The 23,530-nt window shown below is 39.0% G+C and overlaps 1 protein-coding gene across 1 annotated transcript; it reads right to left on the bottom strand.

Moving 5' to 3' along the window:
* Positions 1 to 2,570: 2,570 nt before the first annotated feature.
* On the bottom strand, positions 2,571 to 23,278 carry LOC309405271 (1-acylglycerol-3-phosphate O-acyltransferase Pnpla3-like; the record flags this gene model as incomplete). Its single annotated transcript, XM_082000003.1, has 9 exons — positions 2,571 to 3,072; positions 7,292 to 7,408; positions 8,658 to 8,790; positions 9,760 to 9,975; positions 11,962 to 12,022; positions 13,150 to 13,359; positions 16,201 to 16,266; positions 16,996 to 17,228; positions 23,092 to 23,278. 9 exons carry the CDS (start codon positions 23,276 to 23,278, stop codon positions 2,781 to 2,783), a joined length of 1,515 nt encoding a protein of 504 aa, XP_081856129.1. The 3' UTR covers positions 2,571 to 2,780.
* Between the last annotated feature and the right edge of the window lie 252 nt (positions 23,279 to 23,530).

Here is a 23,530-nt window from a genome sequence, read left to right as displayed (position 1 = left end):
GGCGGCCAGGACAGCAGGGCCGAGCGGGCTGCCGGCCGCTGGCGCTCAAGGCCGCAGCACGGGGGCGGCCATGACAGGCAACCCCTCCCCGGCTCCCATTGGCCGCAGGAGAGGGAAGGGGCGGGGCGAAGCTTGCGCTTTCCGGATGCTTCCGGCCGGGAGTGGCGCGTGCGCACTCAGGGACCAGGGAAGGGGACGCTTTGGCGGAGAAGTTGCTGCCGAAAACACCACGGGTGTCACGAAAGCCCAGAGCCTGCTACCTCGTGGAGGCAAAACTAAACGCCTCCCTTCCAGGTTTGACAAGCAGCAAGAGGTACAGCGGCAACAGCTCACTGGACTCCAGGAAGTCAGAGTGGTCATCTTAACCGATATCAAAACGTCATGCTTTACATTGCTTAAAACAGTTATTTAGCGCTGGTAGCTGTACTTTGCTGAATTACTGAGTTTTAACTGAGAAAGGAGAGAATGCTTGCTTTCTTTCGCCAGACCCAACTAAGGACTTTTTGTATTTGAAGAGAAACAATTCAAAACCAGAGAAAGTTATTTGTAAACTAAGGGATTGCAAAGAAAGTAGGTTTTACATTAAGGCAACTTTCAGGTCCAGCTGGAGCCATGAACAAGCATCTCAAACTTCAGAGTAGTAACCTAAGTTACTACTTTTAAACTTGCAACCATTAAGTCTTTTAAATGTTCAATGAAATTAGCACATTCTGATTTAACTTGCACTAGGTGAATTAAGAAAGCTTAGAAAAAAGTGGTAATGAGATTTTTTAATTTTAGAAAAGAGGAAGACAATAACTGGAGCTGTGCACAACAGAACGAGTGGCTAAGGTTGATTTAAATGTAGTTAATAAAACTATTCCAGTACACAGAAAGGAAGCAAAACTTGGCATTCTTGCTAAATTCTAACACATACAAGTAAAACTAATGTTTTGCAGAACATTATAAAATTCAATATAGAAAGTTTAAAGTTATACAGAAAGACAACATAGAACATATGTATCTTTTAATTATAGTTAGAGTAACTTTTCCAACTTTCCTTGCAAATTTGAAGATATATACACAGAAGAAACAAAAGAGTTAAAGTAAAATAGCACCAGTCTTCTGTAGTATGGAAGTGGATAGCTCAGCATTTTCTCCTGTCCCTCACCATTCTAAGATCAATTTAAATGTTGTAAAATTCAGCACTTCAAGCTTGGGGAAATCCCAACTGAGAAACTGCTTAAACTCTAGTCCAATTCAGAAATGCTACATTTTGCTATTTGACAGCCTTCTAAATACCAAAGTTCCCTCTCGTGAGCATTACAATCTAATCATGGCTTCTCATTGTGCAAGAGACCCTCAGTAAGCATCTACAGTCTCTTTCCCGGGTTGCACCCGAGATGCACAGAATTCACGTTCTTAAATGAGCAGCTTTCAAATGTCACACACCTGCCCCCAACACATGCACAAACTCAACTTTAAAGCCATCATTGTTTCCTTCTACTTCAAAAAAAATACAACAAACTGTACAAGACATGGTAACAACACATCAAAAAAGTAGTTAATCTTAACAGTTACTTCTGATTTATTCATACACTAATGAGTGGTCGTTATTAAAACTCTGCTGACCCTTTGTAGTGGTGGAGTGTTTAAAATGCTCATCACTCAATACAGGTATTATTTCGCTAACTTTCAACCCATTATTTGAGACCTTTGTACAGCTCCCTGGACATTGATACTTCCACTAAGTCTTACACATTTGTCGCTTCTAACAATTGATCGTGGAAAACTTCTTTCGGGTTATCATACCACACTGAGACAGGAAGGTCCCCTTTTTTCTTCCCCGCTTCAGCAAGAGGGAAGTGAAAGAAGGGATCTCTTGCTGGGTGTGGGGGGTACGGAGGGGGGGGTAGGAATCGAGAATGATTGGGCAGCAATTAGAGGGAAGACCTAACCACCATTCACCACTTGCTATGCATTGATTTTTGTTAACATCTTCTGTGAAGTTTAACACCTCCTCAACTTACTGTTTGCTACTAATCACAGTCACTGTTTTACCTACTTTTCAACACTTGACTAAGTATTAAGCCCTTAAATACAAAAAAAAGGTCCTTTGAAATCACTCAAACTGTACCTGTTTACACTTCAGGGGAATGCGTCCCATTTCTTTTTCCCTTCAAGTATTTGAAGGGAGAAAGAGCCATAGAGGAGAAGTAATATGAACTGCGAAATACATCCAACAACCTAGAATAATACTGTTCCTACAGTATCTCGGGCAGACAACTTTTCCATAAACACAACAGTATGTTTAAACATAAGGCAAACGGACACTGGAGGCCACTAAAAAGCTCACTTGTGTGCTGCCCTTTATGAAGTAAAAGTCCAATTTCATTTAAGTGCTATAAAAGTAATCCTACCATAATATTGTTAAGAATCATATTTTTTAAACAGCTTTTGTTATCGATGCTTGTTTAACAATCTGTTTACAGAATTTACATTTTTATGCTGAAAGTAGATTTTTTTAAAAATTTATTTCCAGAGAGACACTGTTCACTACAAGTCTTGCTACAGTTGATTGAGCTGGTGCTTCGACAGAATCATAGTCTGTTACTTAGTATAGCAGCCACTGTTTTTATAATCCTTAAAGCAGTAGAATTCCCAAGGCAGATTTGTCAGGAAGCTGTAAACAAATAATTTTCCAAGACTTATTGCCAATAAACAAAGTGATCTTTAGTCCTTTAGGATTTAAATTTCTCTGCCAAATTGGAATTTTTGAAACTGTGGAATCTACTTCCAAATTAATACTCTGGAGCAGTTTGGAAACTTGTCTCTGAGGAAGAGTCAAAATCTATTTCCAACCCAGACTCATCAGAATTTGGGAGAAAATTATGATAGGAGTTTAAGTCTGAATGTTCCTGCATTTTAGCAGAGGCATTTTTCATCACTGAGTGCATGAAGCATGAAGATTCCCAGATCCAGGTTTCAAGGTCTGCAGAAGAGTGAGGCATTTTAAGGTGGCAGTATGAAGAATGAAATTCCATAGTAGATGGGACAGTTTGACATTTTCTTAGTGATGCATAATTGTCTTTCCTGTTTAAAAAAAAAAAAAAAGACAAAAACTATTAGTGTTTCAATGATGTTGCTATTACTGTTCAGACGTCCAACAGGGAATAAAAGGCAGAACACTAGAGGAAGACAGTTAATTCTAAAAGCATTTAGTAAGTTAGGGTAAGGGATAATAGGAAAAGGATCTTGAAATTATCATATCTAAAAGAGGGGCACTCTGCCACGATGTGCTGTCCTCGGAAGTAGCTATAAAATAGTTACACTAAAAGTCACACCATTCTGATGGCTCAGAAGTATAGACCCAGTTTATACATGACTTCCTAAATAGTCCTGATCTCCCCCAGCTATCCACTTGGAATATTCACTGATTTACCAATCACAGCATTAACTGAACAATTAACAGGAATAGTCTCAACATTTACAAGTTGAGTAGCAAATAGAGTTGTTCAACTTCCCAAATGCCATCTCTGCATTCCACTTTACAGCCAGCTAATTACCACCAACCTGAACAGCTGGAACAGAACTTTTCTACACTCTAAAACAGCACCTCAATCACCAGGTTAGTCTTTTCCAGTTTGAGAAACAGGAAACAGAAGTTGTCATCAAGAATACCTAGTCTTTTCTTTAAAAGTTCTCTCTCCTCTCTTGCAGTGGTTTGGGGTGGGGCGCGACAACAAAAACAAAACCAAACAAAACAACCTACAACGCCCCCTCTCACACACAAAAAACCCCACAACTCATACACACACGTCAACACCAGATTCCATACCTGAAGTTTAGGTGCACTAGAACATACCATCTGCCAGGTTAAGTTTCCTAAAAGGATTTTCAAACTGTAAACAGTGCACACTTTCATGAGTCTTAAGTTTGATTCCAAAAGAGAAGCTTTTTTTTTCCCCCCTCAAGGGGAAGAGTGTAAAAAAGAGGTGATTACTTTCTGCAAAAGCAGCAATAAGTTCTTCGTGGATGCTAAAACAAAAGTACAAGCCCACAGTCACCTGTACAATACAGCCTTGGGACCTAGCTACCTGAAGAGGGAATCCGCTTAAAGGAAGGCTTCAGAAAACTTCTAAGTTTGATGGTGTAAACAGTTAAGTGGGAGCCGATCACCTTGAAGATAACATAAAAGCATACAGCAAAAGCTACATGACCACCATGTTCTGTTTTAAGGCCAAGAGTTTCTCTTTCAGCAAGAGGAGAAACAATGTTTCTGGTTAATCATGACTCAATGGCCAAATAACCCCTCTGAGAAGTCAGAATGTTAGATGTGATACTGTGCCTTCCAAATGCTTGTTTCAGATGAAGACTCTCACAATTGGTGAGGCTGGAATATGAGCAACATCAAGAAGCTATTAAATAAGGGTAAAAGCAGGAAGATGACTTTAGCCAAATTTATTGTGGAGTCAGAAATATCATTAAGGAGGAAAAAAGCACACTGGATTACATGTGGTATCAAATAACTGAAGAGATGACAGTAGGATGATAGCAAATATATACCAAGAACTACATTTCTGCTCAGAAAGATGGCCTCAAAAGCCAGCTAGTGTTATAAAACAAAAGGCTTTAACAGATTTTAGAAAGGGAGAAGAGAGGCTATTTATGTATAGAAATTAATTACAACCTAATTAGTTAAAGCCTCCATTTAATACTTCCAAAGGGGGAAGGAAACCCAAGTTTCAACCTCATTAAGTCTTCCATTAAGCCAGAACATTCAACAATAAGTCTGATTACTCTGTACTTCTAAAAGGAGCATACGAATCTGATCCTTCATGATGCCAATCCAGAACCTGGCAAAACATCTTACAGGGAAGTAGTATCAACCAGTTCTTCTCAGACATATCAAACCTGCATTTCTGATGGGTCAGTGTATAGCATTGCCAGGACAAAAGAGAGCATTTTTGATCTTCCTCCTTATCTAGCTTTATTACTAAAACCAGAAAGACAAACACTCAAGAACTCCTGGCTCAATTCAAGGGGTTTTTTTCATTTTAATTAAAAAATGCGCTGTATATAGAACATGGCAATGCTTTAATTGAAATAACTGCTGCAATTAGGAGTCTCCAGTGCTACAGCTATCTCTTGGAAGCTTTTATGAAGAACTTAAGAATTCTGTTCACTCCTAATAGCTTTTCGAGCTAATTTCTCTTCTCCTTCTACCTCCTACACAGCAACTCCAGGAGTTGAGACAATCATCAGAAAAATTACAGTAAAATAGATATGACCTACTCTTCTGAAATCTGGATTTATGCTTTTTCAGACCAAATCTTAGGAGGACTTCATATTTATAAGCATTTGGACCTCAGAGAGAGCCTATGCTTCTCTGCTTACAGCACTACCGTAAGTAGGGTAGTGGCCAACAGCTCAATGTCCAGATGGAGATCAGTGACAAGTGGTGACCCTCAGGGGTCCGTATTGGGACCAGTACTCTTTAATATCTTCATCAATAACATGACAGTGGGAATGAGGGCACCCTCAGCAAGTTTGCAGATGACACCAAGTTGAGTGGGGTGGTTGACATGCCTGAGGGATGGGATGCCATCCTGAGCTCAAAGAATGGGCCCATGTGAGCCTCATGAGGTTCAACAAGGCCAAGTGCAGGGTCCTGCACCTGAGGCAGGGCAACCCCTGGTATCAACACAGACTGGGGGATGAAGGGATCGAGAGCAGCCCTGCCGAGAAGGACTTGGGGGTACTGGGGGATAAGAAGCTGGACATGAGCCGGCAATGTGCGCTCACAGCCCAGAAGAGCAACTGTATACTGGGCTGCATCCAAAGCAGCGTGGCCAGCAGGTCAAGGGAGGTGATTCTGTCCCTCTACTCTGCTCTGGTGAGACCCCACCTGGGAGTCCTGCGTCCAGCTCTGGAGCCCTCAGCACAGGAAAGACATGGACCTGTTGGAACAGGTCCAGAGGAGGGATACAAAAATGATCAGAGGGATGGAACTCCTCTCCTGTGAGGACAGGCTGAGAGTTGGAGTTGTTCAGCCTGGAGAAGAGAAGGCTCTGGGGAGACCTTATTGCAGCCTTCCAGTACCCTAAAGGGTGCTTAAAGAAAGATGGGGACAGACTTTTTGGTGGGGCCTGTAGCAATAGGACAAGAGGTAATGGTTTTAAACTAAAAGAGGGTAGATTCAGACTAGACATAAGGAAGAAATTTTTCACAATGAGAGTGGTGAAACACTGGCACAAGTTGCCCAGAGAGGTGGTAGATGCCCCATCCCTGGCAACAGTGAAGGTCAGGGGGCCTTGGAGGGGCCTCTGAGCAACCTGATCTAGTTGAAGATGTCCCTGCTCATTGCAGGGGGTTGGACTAGATGACCTTTAAAGGTCCCTTCCTACCCAAACTATTGAACGATTCTACTCTGACATGGCTGTGCAACTCCCTGTTCCAGCAACAAGTTCACTTCTTAGCAGGAAAATCTAAAATGAATATTGGTCATATTAATTTTGTGAAAGTTTGCAGATGTCCTTGGGCAAATACAGTCCCCAACAAGAAGTGAAACAGTAATGGCATTTTTAGATTTATACTGAGGGGAGTTATCACCGATTCCTCCATACACATAGTGCTACAAAGTTTAACAGAAGTAAAAATCTGAAAGGATAAGTCTCACACCAGCTTGGTAAAAGAAGCATAATGAAGCTAGTTACAACCCGGTTAGAGTAAAGGTTCCTCTTCCACAGAAATAGAGGTTCCTAAAAATTTGCCATATGTGTCTTATTTTAACTCTTCCCAACTATCTTACAAGACTGTCCTTCATATTTGTCTACTTTTTAACTCTTACAACCTTTCCTGTCCAGACTCCTAAGAGTCTAGTCTTTCTCCCAATGTTTTCCAGTTCCTATGTGCTACACCTGATCTAGAATATCTTGAGCAACCTTTTCCTCCTCTTCCTGATTGCTCCAGCTACTGTGGAGCAGAAAAGAAACGACGTCTCTGTTCTCAGTCCAATGCCTGCTCCATAACCCACCCCTCTTCCCAAAAAGCATAAGCCTACCAACAGGCAACACCTCTTCATCTACAATATGTAGCAGTCATTGATCAGTTTTACAAACAAGAAGCACCTGAAAATATACTTAAGAAACAACACTAAGGACTAGAAAGAGTGAGAACTGTTTTGCGTTAGCTTTGAGAAAATTATTAACTCCAGTTTTAACAGGAAAGCTTATTAGCACTTGAAGCTCTGACAAAGAGAGAGAGAATTTCTAGAAATGCATCATTTACATGCAGCAGCATTCCACTTTACCTGGATGTACAGAACAGCTTGCTTTTAGCCTGGGAATAAACTGTACTAGCAATCCGCCAAAGCTGTTCTTGCATCCATCGAACATCAGCAGGCATGTCAGGAAACCAGTTTACTAACCTACAACCAAAAGGAAAATACAGTTGTTTTGTAAGCACTAGATCTAATCTGCATTATATTTTTACATACCAGGTCCAACATCCAACAAAATAACACAGCTTTCATTCTCCCCAAGTTAATTTCCCCATCAAGGTCTTCAGTTCTTCCCAACCTCCCTGAACTCCTAGCCCACTCATCCCTTTTCTACAAGCTAGGAAGAGGGGCAGCACAGACCACTGCATCTCTGATCTATGCTGAGTGGCTGACCAGTATGTGCATTCCACACTCTCTGACCAACATTGAGGAAACTTGCAAAATATTCCTGTCTCCAATACCTCTTTCTTTGTAGTAGGAACTTTAGGTCAGTTTAAAGTTAGGTGGAAGAGGAAGGAAGAACAAAAAAAAAAAGCATAATGGAAGAAGAAATAGAAGGCAGAAACAGAACAATGTCACAAATGTATTTTTTACCTTATAATTTTCTTAACAGAAGTCAGTTATACCAGAGGGGGATGAGGGGTAAAAACCCACGTAAAATTCTGTTGAAACTTGCTTCCTTCCCATCCACCAAAAAAATGGCACAGAAGTGCCACATTAAGTGGTAAAAAACCAAAATATTTTACTGGAGTTCTGTGTGGTTCTATTTACAGAACATTTGATTTTTCAAGTACTTTCTAAAGATAGCAATGACACCTCTGCTATGGAGGTGGTCTGCTAAGGACTGGAATTCTCTTAAGCAAGCATAAAGCTTAGGGTTCATGGTGCATTTATTTAGCATAATTTTTCCTTTATGAGAATTAAAAAAACTTATAAAATTAAGCTCCGTTTCAAGAGTACAACTTTCAGGCAACCTAAGCAAACCTAGTAAGAAAATTTGTATGGCAAGTAAACACTAGGTCTCACTCCTGACTTCAGAAAGAAGCTAAAGCACAAGAACTATCTGGATAGAGTTCAAATACCACTGCAGAATATAGTAATGGTAATAAAGAATGTGCTCCTGGAAAACAATTAAGGGTGCTTCTTTTGAGTAGACTTTTGAGAAGACAGCTACTAGTAATAAGAGTAAACTGTTCAGGAATCTTAATATGTTTATTTACCTAGCCTTAGACTATAGAGGCTTTGGCAGGATGCATATGGAGGTAGAAATAATGGTCTTTGGACAGTTACCACTTGAATTCCAGAGTACCGAAATGCCTACAACACTGAATAAGCTCTCAGTGAATAAACTTCCAAAAGTATTATAATTCTAAAATGGTTCATTAAAGTTCCTTACCGTAAAGCAACAGAGTAAGCGGACTCCACTGGTAGTGTATATGGTAGCATCAGATAGGATATAATCCGCATCGGGAAGAATTTAGAGAACTGAGCGCAGAATCCATTCTGTTCTTTACAAGCTTCCTGCAGTGCTTAAGAATAATGATTTTTGAAAAAGATATTAGACTATTTGAAAACAGTTTAAATAATTTGCTCAAAGGTTGGTAATTTTCAGTCAACGCTATCAAGTGTTACTGAATAAGGCTCAGATAGAAAATGAAAAAATTAATTTCAAGGCACTGTTATAAAAAGCCTTCTCTATGCTATTTTAAAATATTGAAACAGACACTCATACCAGAGGGACAAAAGGCATTACCCAGAACTTTTAAGCAACAAGTCTAAGAATTAATTTAGAATAAGAGGATGTAAAGTTCACCTCCCCAAAAATACTTATGTATTTTAGATAGCATTCCTGTCTTGTTAGAGACTCTGTAACTTTAAGGAGTTTGTTTAAATTCTAGAGCTCCGCATATTCCAGTTGTTACATACACTTGTAAGAAGTATCACACTTCAAATTTTCTTCTCCTAGGTCACTGGGATCACAACTTTCAGATCTTGAAAATACCAATCAGCATCCACAAAAAAAACTAGGTAAAAGTTACAGATTAAAGAAATATCAGAAGTGGTTTTGGTCTATCACCAGCTTATTAAAAAGACAGGAAAGCCAGAGAACTAGACATCTACAGAAGTCGGTTTTAAAAATAAGATGGGGATAAACCAGTGTTTGGATTTGAGGTTCAACTCTGGTGTGAAATACAAAAACGCTGTGCACATACAAAGTTCATCCAAAACCAAATAAGAATTCAGTTCATGACTCTGTATTTTTGAAAGTAGCTCCTTCCTCCTGCTTCAGCCTTATTTCTGTAGCTAAATCAAAATGTTCATGTCCACATTTAAAAAATATTTGAAGACTTTTTCTTGGGTTGAGCTAGTCTCTAATATCACAGGCAGTTATACGATTAAATAAAAAGCATCTTATGCAAATTATAAGAGTAAGCAGAGGAAAAAAATAAATCCAAGTTTGTCATCCAAAGTTACAGGAAACAGTCTGAAGCATGTACCTTTACGAAGCCTAGGAGGTAGACTCTCAAATATGCTCTTCTCCAAAGGCCATGGATTTTGCTTCAGCTGGTCATTAAGTAGTTCCATTTTCAAAGTTTCTACTCTATTATTTTCTGTCAATTTTTTTTTCTTCATATGGTCAATGTGTTGTGCAGCCTCAAGAGGATTTCTTTTTGTGAAGGACAAGTGGATATAAATGGAGTCATTCAGAATACCTGAAAGAGTTAAGAGCGTCCACTTAGACTTGATCCGTGGGTCTTCAGAGTACCTGTACAGTACCTGTTGTCTGTGTATCTGTACAAAGGCCTATCCTGAGGGAACATTATCTACCCAATGTCAAATACACTCGCTCTTATAATCCCACAAACGTTTAATCACACTGGTGAATACTCTTTTGCAGGTTTAGGTCTTACTTTAAAACAGGTTCTAAAGAAAAGGGAAAAGTGAACAATTAACTGAAATGGTACTGGAAACATACAGTCATTTACCAAAGATGTTTTCCAGCAAGAGAGCAAATTATTTAAACAACAGAAGGAAAACTGATTTAATAGTTATTTCAAAGAAAACACCTAAACCACATCAGACATTTGGGAAATTTGACATGGCAGCTATCATTACCTGAGTACTTTGAGGCATTGCGACAACAGGGTGGAGAAGCAAAGCAAGTAGGGTACACAATTGTTTTAATATATACCCAAAGTACAGATCTAAATCAACACTGGTTGCCTGTATATATATATATATATATATATATATATATGTAAAGACTACCAAATTTGACTAGGATCCATACCTACATACAACAGAATCTGTATCCTACTTACAATTACTCCCAAAAGACAAATGTCAAAAGATTATACAATGAGTTTAGGAAGAAAAAAAAAAAGTTGTCTGGAGTGTTGCAGATGGGGGAAAAATTAAATCCTACAGTTGAAATAGTAAGAGAGGAGATGCATAATGAATGAGTTTGGAAAGGTTATCACTGATTAAGCTTGAAGCAAGACAAACCTATGACAGAATAAGAACAAAGATCACAGGATCAGTAGTATGAAAAGGAGGACAACAGTGTAATACACAAAGGATGTGGGGGAAAGACACCAAGGAAGAGCTGCAATGAGTCTCAGATATTAGTGTCAGGTGGAAACATGCACACAGGAAACTTGCGGGTGCAGTACAGCAACAGAACCCATCTTAGCACAGACAACTACAAATTATAGGCTCTTTGTGTATCTTGTGCTTTTAATCATCTGGTAAAAGATATAAAGCAGGACTCTCATTAAGTATTTAATAATAGTACTAGACAAATCAAACTCTTAAGCAGAACCGTGACATTTTAACAGTGAGGAAAATTGTTCCAAGAAAACTTGAATATTGAATGTTTTGTTATAACAGAGTATAAGCAGTGAGCATATCAATCTATGACTGCATTACAATACTGCAGCTGGTACTATCTGTGCAAACATCACATTTCAGTTTCTATTCCTCTAATCCGAGCCAGTACCAATTTACCTCTGCATCCAAAGACTACAGGGGCTAGCCATATTTAACATATGGTTAACTTAAAGACAGTAACTTGATATTGGCATGAACTTGTTTGTCTCAAAGTGTGCAGAACAGTAACATTTACGAACATAAAATATATTATTAGAATTCTAGGAGTACAGCAGAGCAACTTTCAATTCTTCTTCCTAAACTTATCTGGGTCCCAACAACTGCTACATTACTAAGGATTTGTCTGTAACTGAGTTTATATTCTTGTTACCAGCTCCCAGTTCTGGACTATGAGGCTTTACCTAGAAATTAATTTGGATGATAGCAGAGAGGAGGTGACGAGAAGATACAGGTTTCACAGGAGTGGGAAACAATAGCCCATTTCTATCCTTCACGATTAACACAAAAGAAACTAGTAATATGATTTCCCTAGTTTGAATGTTTTGGTAATTTCACTTAACAATACATTAACATTCACTTCACACAAATTTGACAAAACCCCAAAAGTTCAATTTCTGTGTAGCAGCACAACTTACCTCAGGTGAATAGTTACTACAACTATGTGATTTCTACAAGAATTAAACTTATCATGATGCCTTCAAAAACCTCAAAGACTTAGTCTTTTCTTAACGACATACAACCCCCTCACTTCTTTCTTTAAACTCAGGTTAAGACCATATCATCAATAATTATCCACAAGTGTAACATACCATTCTCTCTCAAGAATTTAAGAGCATCTGAATATCCTTGCTCACAGATCTCTCCTAATACCTGCAAGCATAGGGTAAATTAGTCAGACAAATAAAAGGAGATCCAACTAAAGATCAACAGTTTGCAGAATGAAAAGCCACTTCCATCCACCCTCCATTCATGTAAGAAAAATTTACATTAACAATTGTTATAATTCAACAGATTCAGGCTAATGTGCCTACTGTGATGATGCACACATGATCACGCATACATGAACTTATCTTTCACCTATTACAGATGCACCAAATCATTCACCTAAAAGGACACCATTCTAACAGTTTGCAAGAATTTCTTCCCCTTTTGTTTCTTTGACCAGCCTGCCAGCAGATGCAAGCAACAATGAAACAGGGTGGCTTGGAATATGCCAATTCCCCTCCTTCCCTCCCAGTGCTTCCCACTTCCCCAAACTACAAAAAAAGTCAGCTGTTCAATTCTCATGCTCAAACTCAGACTTAGTCTTCCATATGAAAACATCTTTTACCAGATGCAACACCAGCTCACCTACACAGTAGTCCTGGACAAAAAAAAAAAAAAAAATTAAAGCCTACATAAGTAGAACTTAACATTTTTCTTCAAGAGGTCAAAAAGCCCTCAATTAAAAAAAACTATTTATAGCAGTCAGGAACATTACTTCTCTGTCGTATATCCCAAGCCAATTGGCAAAGTCAGTTTTCATTTTTTCAGCTTCCACAACAGCAATTCAAGAGCATTTCCCCCATCAGATCTGCAATTAACAGCGCTTAGCAAAGTTTAAAGGCAACTTGCCTACATGAGGTATTAATGGAAAACTTCACAAATCCATGAAGCTTTAGAGCTTCTAAATTCTGAAGCACCTGGTTAGCAGGTAAACATGAAAGGACTACAAACTGACAGTTATTAATTTACCAATGTTGATTTTATGATAGAATCCTGTGCTAATTCCCAAATAAATACTGAAAGCCAACAGCAGGACATACATTTTTAGTCTGAGAGAGACCAAAAATAAGGAGAATGAAGACAAACTATGAAAAGAACAGAAACAAGAAGAGAAATGTCACCAGAAAAGTTTATATGGCTAAATGAAATGCTAAGATTGCTGTAGGTTTCTGCAAAAGCATGGCTTTTATAGGGAAAAATGTTCTAGTAACTACATGAATGCAGCAAGTTACCTTCGGTTCTGGTGGAAAGAGCGCTTGTGTTAAACGATAAAGGTTCCCCAAACTGAGCTGAATGCTGGTGTTGGTCACATTCATTTCATGAAAGTTGGCAGAATTCCCCTTTGGACAGATATCACACTCCCCAGCGAAAGGCGAAACTGTGATGGTATTCTTTGATTCATAATGAGGTAAGTTGTCACTGATTCCTCCATCCACATAGCGCTACAAAAATGAACAAAAATAAGAAGTCTCAAAAGCTGAAAATTTCTAACTAGCAGATTTGCCATGCAAGAATTAAATAACATTTAAGACTAACAGAGCAGTTTCTGCCTATGCTCCCAGGCTAAACATTTTGAGCAGCATGCTTTGTCCTCTAATGCCAGTTAAAAACCATTCCAAGTTCTGCAGATAGCCTTAGAGTATTCTATTAGGGATTTTTCTGCACATTTAAGAAAAAGTAAGTCGATTTTAAAGATCATAATCCTACGCAACGTGCAGAGAAAAAGTAGTGCAGCTGTCTCCTCTTCCTCAAAGGACAGGAACAACCAAAGAGCTACCAGGGTAGTTCTTTAGACTGAATACGAGCAAAAGAATAGCTCTACACTTCAAAGGTCAAGTTCTGTAATAACAAACCATTCAGTTAGAATAAGAGTCACTTAAAATTGCTCTTAGTAATTTAGAATTTTGTATAAAAGCATCAAAAATATTTAGACATAAAGAAACCGCAAGTAAAAATGGATAATGCTTCAGAAACCTTGCCAACAGTCATGGATATCTATTCTGCTTTGAGTGCAAGTTTAGATGCTGTTCCAGGTTGCGGTTGTGTCTCCTTCACATTGAATTGCTCATTTCTGTAGCCTTAGTGCATCACCATTTTAGACATTTTAAGATCTAAGAACTGAAGAGTTCTGTATTGGGGTAACTAATCTATAGTGTAGCAGCTGCTATGGCTAAAGACAACTCCCCCACTCACTCAAAACAGCCATCTTTCCAGCGTGGCCAATTGTAGCTAGTTTGTTCTGACAGTGGCAAAAGACTACCAGTTTTGCTGGTTTACTGGCTGCATTTTCCTTCTTTCTAACTAGGCACCAGACATAACCTGTAGGTCCTTGTAATATCTGAATGTAACACAGCAGGTGATTTGAGCAGGAGCAACCTGGATTATCAATTTCATCTGCCTTGATAGTCAATCCCTGACCATTCTGAGAAACAAATTAGAAATTAGTAAGAGGACAACTCAGAGCAATTTATCCAACATACTCTTCTAGAGAAGCCTGTTCCTACCTGTCAGCTTTCTCAGCCACTGACAAACTTCCTATAGATGTATAATGCAATCACCAACGTACATATGCAATCACCAAGTCCTTTGTGGAAAGTACAATACAACAAAGGAGGAGCCATAGCATGCAGCATTCTCATGAAATTGTTAAAAGATGGAAGTACACATCTGAGTCACTGTTCTACAGAGGTAAACAGTTTTAATCATTTGGAGTTTCTGCCTATCCCCCCTAGTAATTTTTTAATCTGAAACCATTGCTGCATTTGAAAAGGGTAAAAAAACAAACAAAACACACCACACCCAAAAGCTTCACAACTGGCAAGTAGACATACCTATTGAAAGTTATCCGGAAGTCTTTGTTTTAAAGTATACATGCATGAAGCACCAAGCCAGAAATACAGCAAGATGCTACAAATTTTACATACTTGACATTCTACTGTGTTTAAACCCTACAGGAGTCATGCCAAGCATATGTAACTGCGGTATTCTTACCAGGTTACATGAAAAATGCTTCCTAAGCATTAAAATCATATCAAAATAATTGCAAAGATCAAAAGCATACAATGATTCCTTCCTTCCCCTTCCCTCAAAATAGGTCCAAATAAAGCATCACTTGTATGTTTTTGTACTCTGAACTAAGCCTTTTAAAATAACATTGTTGTCTGGTGACAAGAACTGAATAGCCAGATTAGCCTGGATCCACCTAAACCTTGGATTCAGTCCAACGTCCTGTTTTCATAACACCTTTAATCTAGAAGAGTTTAAGGAGACATACAAGGTTTAGAAGTACAGATAAAGAAAAACCCCTATACAGTTTTAATCACTTTTGCTTAAATTTCAGCATGAAGAAAATACATTTCATATCTATCCTTGACCTTTTAGCACTTACAAATTGCCTTGAGAACAGTCTGTAATCAACCACTGCTAAAGATGTTTTGATTCTTTCAATATGCCTCCCCTCTCCTTCTGTAAGGAGCACCACAGTTGGAAGGAAAGCAAATGCAAGTTAATACAACACTATAACAAAAAGCCATGAATGTCACTGCCTTGATTTGAAATGCAAGTATGCTTCCAGACCTGTTAATCAGAATACCTATAACAAACTCTTAACTTTTCTGCAGTTGTTGCCCCTTTAATGGGGGATTTTAGAAAACCCAATATAGCCATGAAGTATTAAGAGGTTTTGTTACCAACAGTTCCTGTCAAGAAATAAAACAGATTAATACACTGACACTGTACCTTTAAAAAGCAACCTTACACTGAATACAAATGACAGAAGACATTAAAAAGCTTTGTTTATATCTAACCAAACATGGAACTTAATCCAGTTTTAAGGCAGATCTACCTGCAGCAGCAACAAAGATATGCAATAAACTAGCTTACAAGATTTTTTTTTTTAAACAAACAAGCGACCCTTCCTATAAATTTGTACAGGTGAATGAGCATCACTCTCTTCAATAAATATTTATCCTTAAGTTAAATACTTAAAACACTTGCTATCTTCGAATACCCCCTTAAAATTCTTGCTTGCTGATTGCAGTAATTAAAAGAGCTCAAGCATGTGTGTGTTTTGCAGAGTGGAGAAGACATATACATAACATCTTCCACATACTTAGTGTTTCTTTGCTTTTTTTAAAAAATTGTAACATACAGCTACAGTACTAGAAGCTATGATGAAGGTATCTATTTTACCATCGGATAACAAAACACATATATACATTGTCTCTTAATTATTTTTTCAGAATAGCTAGAACTATTTTTAGATCTTAGCAATAGACACTTACCACACCTCTAAATGATGGTGGAATTAGGCCACAATAAATAGGGACAAATGAACTACAGATTAAAGCCTGTAGGAAAATGAGACCATATAAATTAAATGGTAACTATTCTATTATTGAAATGATCATTTATCTTTATATCTTTAGATGTTAGCAATAACAACCAATCAAGCAACCAAAAAAATCTCTATCAAGTACACTTGAATAAAAAGAAGGGGGAAAAAGGTATTATCAAGCACTATTTTAAACACGGTGTGGATATTCCACATTTCTTTTTTAGAATGTAACCACACTCTATCTAAAAAAAAAAAATCTAAGACTCACTAAAAGACCATTTCTGGAAATGCTAATTAGCAAGGAAAAGTTTATGATCATCCACTCAAGATATGCATTTTCTGAGTAACCAAAGTAACTAACTAGAGACACAAATATCAACATTCTGGGATCATATTAAACTAGCTTTGTAACCGACATTAAGAACTTCAAAAGATATTTTTGACTGTTTCTTGATCACTGCTTTTGTAAGCATGACCTTAAAAAAAAAAAATTCTTATTTATACATTGCACTTTAAAGGCATTTATCCTTTTTAAGACTGATCCCTCACACCTACTCACTAAAACAGTTTGCAGATACATTGACTGGGAAAACTAGTAAGTGAAATTAGTGTAACGAAGCTTGAATTCATCTTTAATATACTGTCAAAGTCACAATATCCTGAAATGTTTACAACAGAAATCCAGTTGATGATGTTAAATGGACTTAAGGGTATAGAAACTTTTAAAAGCTGTCAAACATACCTGGACAACTTCTTCTTTAGAGTTAAAATTAGATATCAATGCATTTTTACCATCTGATACTCTGGTGAGTGAAATACACAGTCTGCCCGATGACAACTGGTGAGCGTTTTCTGGAAGATTTCTCATCAGTCCATCTCTTACTATCTTTATCACATTAAAGGAAGGATGAAGAGGACCAAGATTTCGCTTTCTAGCTTCTTTGGCTAATGCCAGAACATCTGCACAAGCTTGAGCTGAAAATAAAATACATTTAACTTAAGAACAGAAGATATGTCAAAAAGCAAAACGCACACTTCCAGTAATAAAGCATGTCTAGAGCTCCAATTTTTCTCTCTGGTTGCTAGCATGAAAAATAAAGAGCTTTTTAACAGATAAAATAACTGTCCACTAGTGTTTAACAGAGTTTAGGAGTTTTCTGAGGGGGAAAAAAAAAAGTCACTTTAGACTTTCAAGTAGAACTCCTGGTGAAGACCCAGCCGCTAAGTTACTCGTATGTTATTTTTTTATAGACTGTAGGTATAAAATACCAATATAAAGATGCTTCGGTAGGGAATTAATTCCAGAAACACATTATTTAAGAAAAAACAAAGATGAGTGACATTTCCTAAGCAGGTATGCATGGACATATTCCATATGCAACATCATAAAAACCTACAGTGTATGATGCACAGATTTAAGGTCTACAGTATGTCTGCTGAAGCAGAGGACCTGGGGTTCATCACAGCTAGTAACACTTGTTGGACTTCAACCAACCTTAAGGTTTCAGGGCACCATTTATCTTCATTTATATATAAACACAGTAAAGGGAACATTAACTGTGATCTTATTGTAAGGAAGATCAGGAGGGAAGTATTTAAAGCAGTGGGTTATGGAGGAGATTGTAACACCTCTCACACAGGTCTCCACCTAAATAGGTGGATACCTGTAAAAATAAGCATTTTTACCAATATATAATGGACATACTAGTTTTTATTTTATAATTTTTTCTCCAATTAAATCAGCATTTGGGAACTAGATCAAATCACTACAGAAGACACAACTGCTCCTGAAAAACACTAAAATCATTTTAACAACCACGTACCTAGTCACTGTAAGAACAGTAGCTCAACCTGCAATGTTTTGTTTTAATTTTTAATGTCATGATTCTCCAGGGCATACTTTGAGAAAATTGCCTGATAAGCTTGTAGCGGAATTTGATAGAGGAAAGGGGGTGGGGAGGAAGGTCAAAGTAACAGGTTATTAACCCGAGTGATACGCTACAAGATCACGTAAGAATATTTTCAGAACTCGCATAGTGTAACTTACATTGACCCTTCCTAGGATAGATAGGATTCAACTTATCGAGTTAAATGTGAGCATTGCACTGGAAACAATTCTGCTTAAGCCTCTGAGTTCAGATTAATTTCCAAAGATATTTTCTTTCTACAATGTTATTTTGCGCCCCTCAAATAGCAATACCTAAACCTTCCTCATTCTTAACTCAGTAAACCTAGAGTCTATGTTCAGTAGAGCATCTCTAAAAAAATCTGAGGTATCAGACATACTCCATTTTTACCATTACAATTTTTTCATTCCACCTTTGCAGAGTGAAGCCTTGAGCCATGAATCTGCTGATACCAGTACCCAGACTCCACCTCCCACCCCGTAAGACAGCAAACAATTTAGACACAGCTCACTGCTCATGGTCAAATATATCCTTATGTTAGTAAAACACATTTTAGATGCAATTAAAAAAATGGCACAAGTCACATTCTGGCAAGTGAGGAAGTTCTTTCCAAAAGCAGTTAGTTATGTTGACAGTTTTCTCAGTTCTATTCTTCCATGCACTCAAATATAAATTACCACCTCCCTAACTAACTTACCAATGTTCAATCTTCTAAACTTTTCTAAAGACAGAAATCAGACACACTGCAGGAGTCTGAGGTACTGAACTACCAGAACTCTGTCCATGAACAGTAGTCTTGGTGCATGCATTAATTTCCTTTTTCAAAATAAGTACTTTTTAAAAACTTATGCCCCAAGCAAGTAAATTGCTTGTTCTAAAAAACAGACCAAGAGCACTTGGGTGCACGGACACATGAGCAAACAAATACACTCTCACTTCTCTGCCAGGTCTTGACCCCGTTTTTCTAGCTAGCATCCTGTCAAATTGACACTCAAGCTGTTACTTAAGTTTGAAGCACAGTAACATCTTCACTTATTTGCACTGCAGGCCTGTTTCTGCAGAAAAAAATGAAGTATACCAGTGCCCTCTATTAATCTGGTGTTGCAATTATTTACCTCTCACCATAAAAAAAGTCAGGCAAATATCAGCTCACTTTACATACCCCATTAAAGAGCTGTAAAACTGATGACCTCTAACAGTTTAGATTTGAACCCCTCTCATTTCAACTTCCTTTCGGAAAATAACTACCCATCAAGCTGAAATTTGATTTCATAGTTTACCCATCACTTCCGCATACAAGAATTTCTACATTTGAGATAGTCTATAGGGAAAAAAGAAAAAAAAGAAAAAAAAATCATGTTTACATATTTTGTTTATTGTAACCTATTTTAAACATGAAAAGGCAAAAAAAAAAAAAAAAAAGACTGTGTTGTGGTCTACCCAAGAGTATGTGATATTAAAACACTGAAAATTTAAAAAGCTGTTCATTATTAATTCAACAGACTTCAGAGTATTCCAACTTCTTTTCCTTTTCCCTTCCTTCCTCAACAGGACTAAAAAAAAAAAATACAGTTACCTCTTAGGCTGGTGTATTCCAAAATGGGATCTTCTCAGAAAGGGACAGAAGGCTAGAGCTCAAGTCAGACTGGAATTTTAGGCAGACCTCGGTACATCGGTTTTATTTTTTGAAGTGCAAGAGAGCTAAAGAAATGAATATACCTATTAAATGTGAACTGTTTCTAGTTTTATTTCTATATTCCTAGTTATGTTTCTCTATTCCTATTTTAGTGGTTAAATAACTATTAATTCATTTCCCACAGACTAAAACCTGACCTTGAATTTACTGCCCCTACCAAACCTGTTTTCTTTAGTGTCCCACTAGAATGGATGACTACATCACCACCGACATACCAGATCTTCAAAACATCCATGGGGAAGATCTAAAAAGTGCACCTCAACAGTTCCAGTTCAGAATAGCCTGGAATGCACTTCATCCTCAAAAGAACAGTCATGTCTACGCTTCTCCCTCTACCTTCCCCCAAATTCAATGAAGTAAACTTCTTCCTCAGTCTGGAAAAGTATACTTCCTCCTCCCCTTCAATGGCTAATATTTACATTTACTCAAATGTGAAATTCTACAGCCTCTCAGTTTGCCTATCTAACAGGTAACATGAAGCACAAAGAAAATCCTTTATTTAAAACATCCGGCTACAAACCTGTAAGAAATTAGAAATGCACATCAATTTTTGTCAAAAACCCTGTTCATAGGTATACGTACACACTCAGAGTTTTATGTGCACCAACAACCCAGGGCTGGGCCCACTTAAGTCTTGAACACCTCCAAGAATGGAGGTCCCACAACCTCATTGGACACTTGTTCCAGTATTTTACCACCCTCACGTTAATTTTCTTCCCCTTATACCTAATCAGAATTTGCCATGTTCCAGCTTGTGCCCTGCTGCCTCTCATCCTTCCACTACCCATCTCTGAGAAGAGTCTGGCTCTGTCTTCCCCACAGTGAAACAACTGTGAAAACACATGGGACTTTTAACCACAACTGCAGAAAACACAAATACTGCATATTAAAGTATATCAATGTAAGGGAGGCGTACAATACAAACTAATGAAATATATCAAATTGTTATACCACATTGAGTTTCTTTAGAGCTTATTTACAATCCTCTGCTTTCACACAAGCTCATAAAAAACTAACAGCTAAAAAGATACAGAATTAACATGGAAATACCTTCTTCATTTGATGAATTTACAATGATTCACAGATTTTAGAATGTGTCTGGTTCTGAATTGTCTTCCAAGATTCCCAAGTTGCTTCTTTTTTTTAAGTTTCCAGAACAAATACACTTGCCCATGATATACAATACCTTGGGCAGTGATTGCACACATACTAGCTATTCTATTTGTTAGTGAAAAGCAAAAATCTCAGTTGGCATGTGAGAAGGGAAAGACAAGGGAATATTTGAAGTCTACAAGTCTCAATTACTTAAAAATTTTAAAAGCTGTTAATAACACATACTTTCAGGTGAACAATAGACATTTTTGTGCTTAAGAGAACTTCAAATATTTAAAGCAGCATCCTTCTTAAGTAATTTACAATGACTTAAGTCTTAAAATTGGATACATTCTAAAAATAGTTATTGTGTATAAATGTGATTTGTTTTAAAAGCTGATATTAGGCTCATAATAAGTGTATTGTGTTAGGACATTACACCAACATTAAATTAAAAAGTTTAAGTAGCACAAGTTTACTGCTAAAGCTTCGAAGAAATTGAGCGTGTGTGATAAGAGATCAGTGGCTAAGCAGCAGGGATAAGCATTAGTCTCTTGCATATACAGAGAACTTCTGTTTGTTTTAGTCAATAAATTGTTCCCTCAGAAATTTAAAAGCAAAACCCAATCCTTGTCCAAACTCAAAATAAGCACTCATTGTAAGTAAGAAAGATAAAATGGGAATTTACAAAACCTTGTAGTTCTAAATCTGTTAAGAGTACACTTAAAAACAATCACTATTGATTAATGAACTAGACAAGCTTTTATTCAGTATATTTCTTTGGTTTAAAAGGAAAAACATTTTCAGATTTCCAGACACTTCCTACACTTTTTTAACTGTATTCCAGGCACTATCCTAAACACCTTGGTATTTTACCTGTATTAAGCTTGCTTTAATGTCTAGCATGTCTAATTCACTAGATAAATGTCTATTTGGGTTCTCATGAGCTCTAAATAAATAAAAGTAAGGTATACTTACTATATTCCTACTGCTAGAAAATAAGTAGCTTATTTCACAGGAGAGACTATCTTTAGTTGCAAACTAACATCTTCTATCCAGTATAGATACAAAACAAGATTAACTATTACGTAAATCACAATTAAAATCAGTGATTTTAATCATTCCACTGTTTCAAATGATATACCCAAGTGATCTATGCAATATATACTGCGCACAGATTAAAGAGGAAAAGCATGTTAAAGCTAACCTAAGCCCTTGACCTTAACTCTCTTAGCCCTACAGCAAGAAAGTAGAAGCTTTAGAGGCAGCAAGTTAAAGCTAGCTGAAACTTCATGTGCAAAGGTAACCACAGAAGAGATGCATTATTTCCCACTGAAGTGTAAGTATTTCGTTTCAAACTGATGACAGGGTTAGTCTGCTCGCTCTGAAGGGTGTTACGATTCAGCTACCTCCTGCTCTCCCGACAGTTTTTAATTCCCCTACTTTGCACCCAGGTAAGAGCAGTCGTCACCAACATTTGCAACTCCGAGGCCAGGCGGCACCGGAGGAACTCCTCAGAGGGACACACATACCTGTCCCTGTACCTGGGGTCGTAAACTCCGACCATTTGACTAAACAAGTGTTGAAATCGGATCAGGCATCGACAAGACCATTTCTTGAGCCAGCGAGGTTGCTAAATATTCATCCGAGGTGAAGACACGCTAACTTTACCACCTGCCTCTTCCCCCACCCTCAAGGAAACACCCCATTTTCCTGTATTTTACTCGGAGATAAGATGTGCACGGGATGAGACGCGAGGGAATAGAGAAAAAGACAGCCCAGCACCTACAGGGCCACATAACGCGTTCGGATTTAATTTCATAACAGTGGTCATGTTCCTCTTTTGGGGACAGAAAACGAGAAAGAGAGAAAAAGAGCCAGCCCCGCAGAGAAGGGATGGGCAGCCCAGCCCCGCCGACCCCGCCAGCCCGCAGCGCCGGCGGGCCGAGGCGCTCCCCGGAGCCGGGGCCGTGCCGCGGCCGCAACGGCAGCCGACTCGGCCCGCCACGCCTGCCCCTCCCCGCAAGCCCGCTCCGCGGCTCACATCGCCTCGCCTCAGTCACCTCAGCCCGCCGCCCCGCTCCCCTCAGCCCGCCGGACCCCCCCGCCGCCGCCGCCGGGGCAGAAGGGCGGAGCCGCTGACCCAGAGAGCCGCCTGCGACGAGCACGGCGCCGGCCAGCGCCCCGGCGGAGGCGCCGTAGATGTGCCGGGCGTCGCGGATGACGTGGGGGGCGCGCTCCTGCAGGCAGGTGGCGGCGCCGATGTGGTAGACGCCCAGGAAGCCGCAGCCGGCGAACGAGACGCTCCAGCCGCGCTCCCGGTCCAGCATCGTCACCGGCGGGGGAAGAGCGGCGCGGGCGAGCCGCTAGGGGAGAACGCAGCTCCCGCTGCAGCAGCCGCTGACCAACGACTGGGGCACGAGCAGCTGAGCCGTCCCGCCGCCTACATGGCGGCCGCGCCCAGCGCCACCGGCCCCCGCAAGCAGCCAATCCCGCGCTTCCCCTTGCCCCGCCCCCGTGGCCCAAGACGCTCCAACCAACCCAAGGGCAGATGCAAATGACGCCCCGCCTCCTCTCGCTCC

This window comes from Phaethon aethereus (genome assembly GCF_964289735.1).
Source record: "Phaethon aethereus genome assembly, chromosome: 1".
NCBI classification, from domain to species: Eukaryota; Metazoa; Chordata; class Aves; order Phaethontiformes; family Phaethontidae; genus Phaethon; species Phaethon aethereus.
Note: the sequence above shows the minus strand (reverse complement) of the source record. Positions and strands in the feature narration are given on the sequence as shown.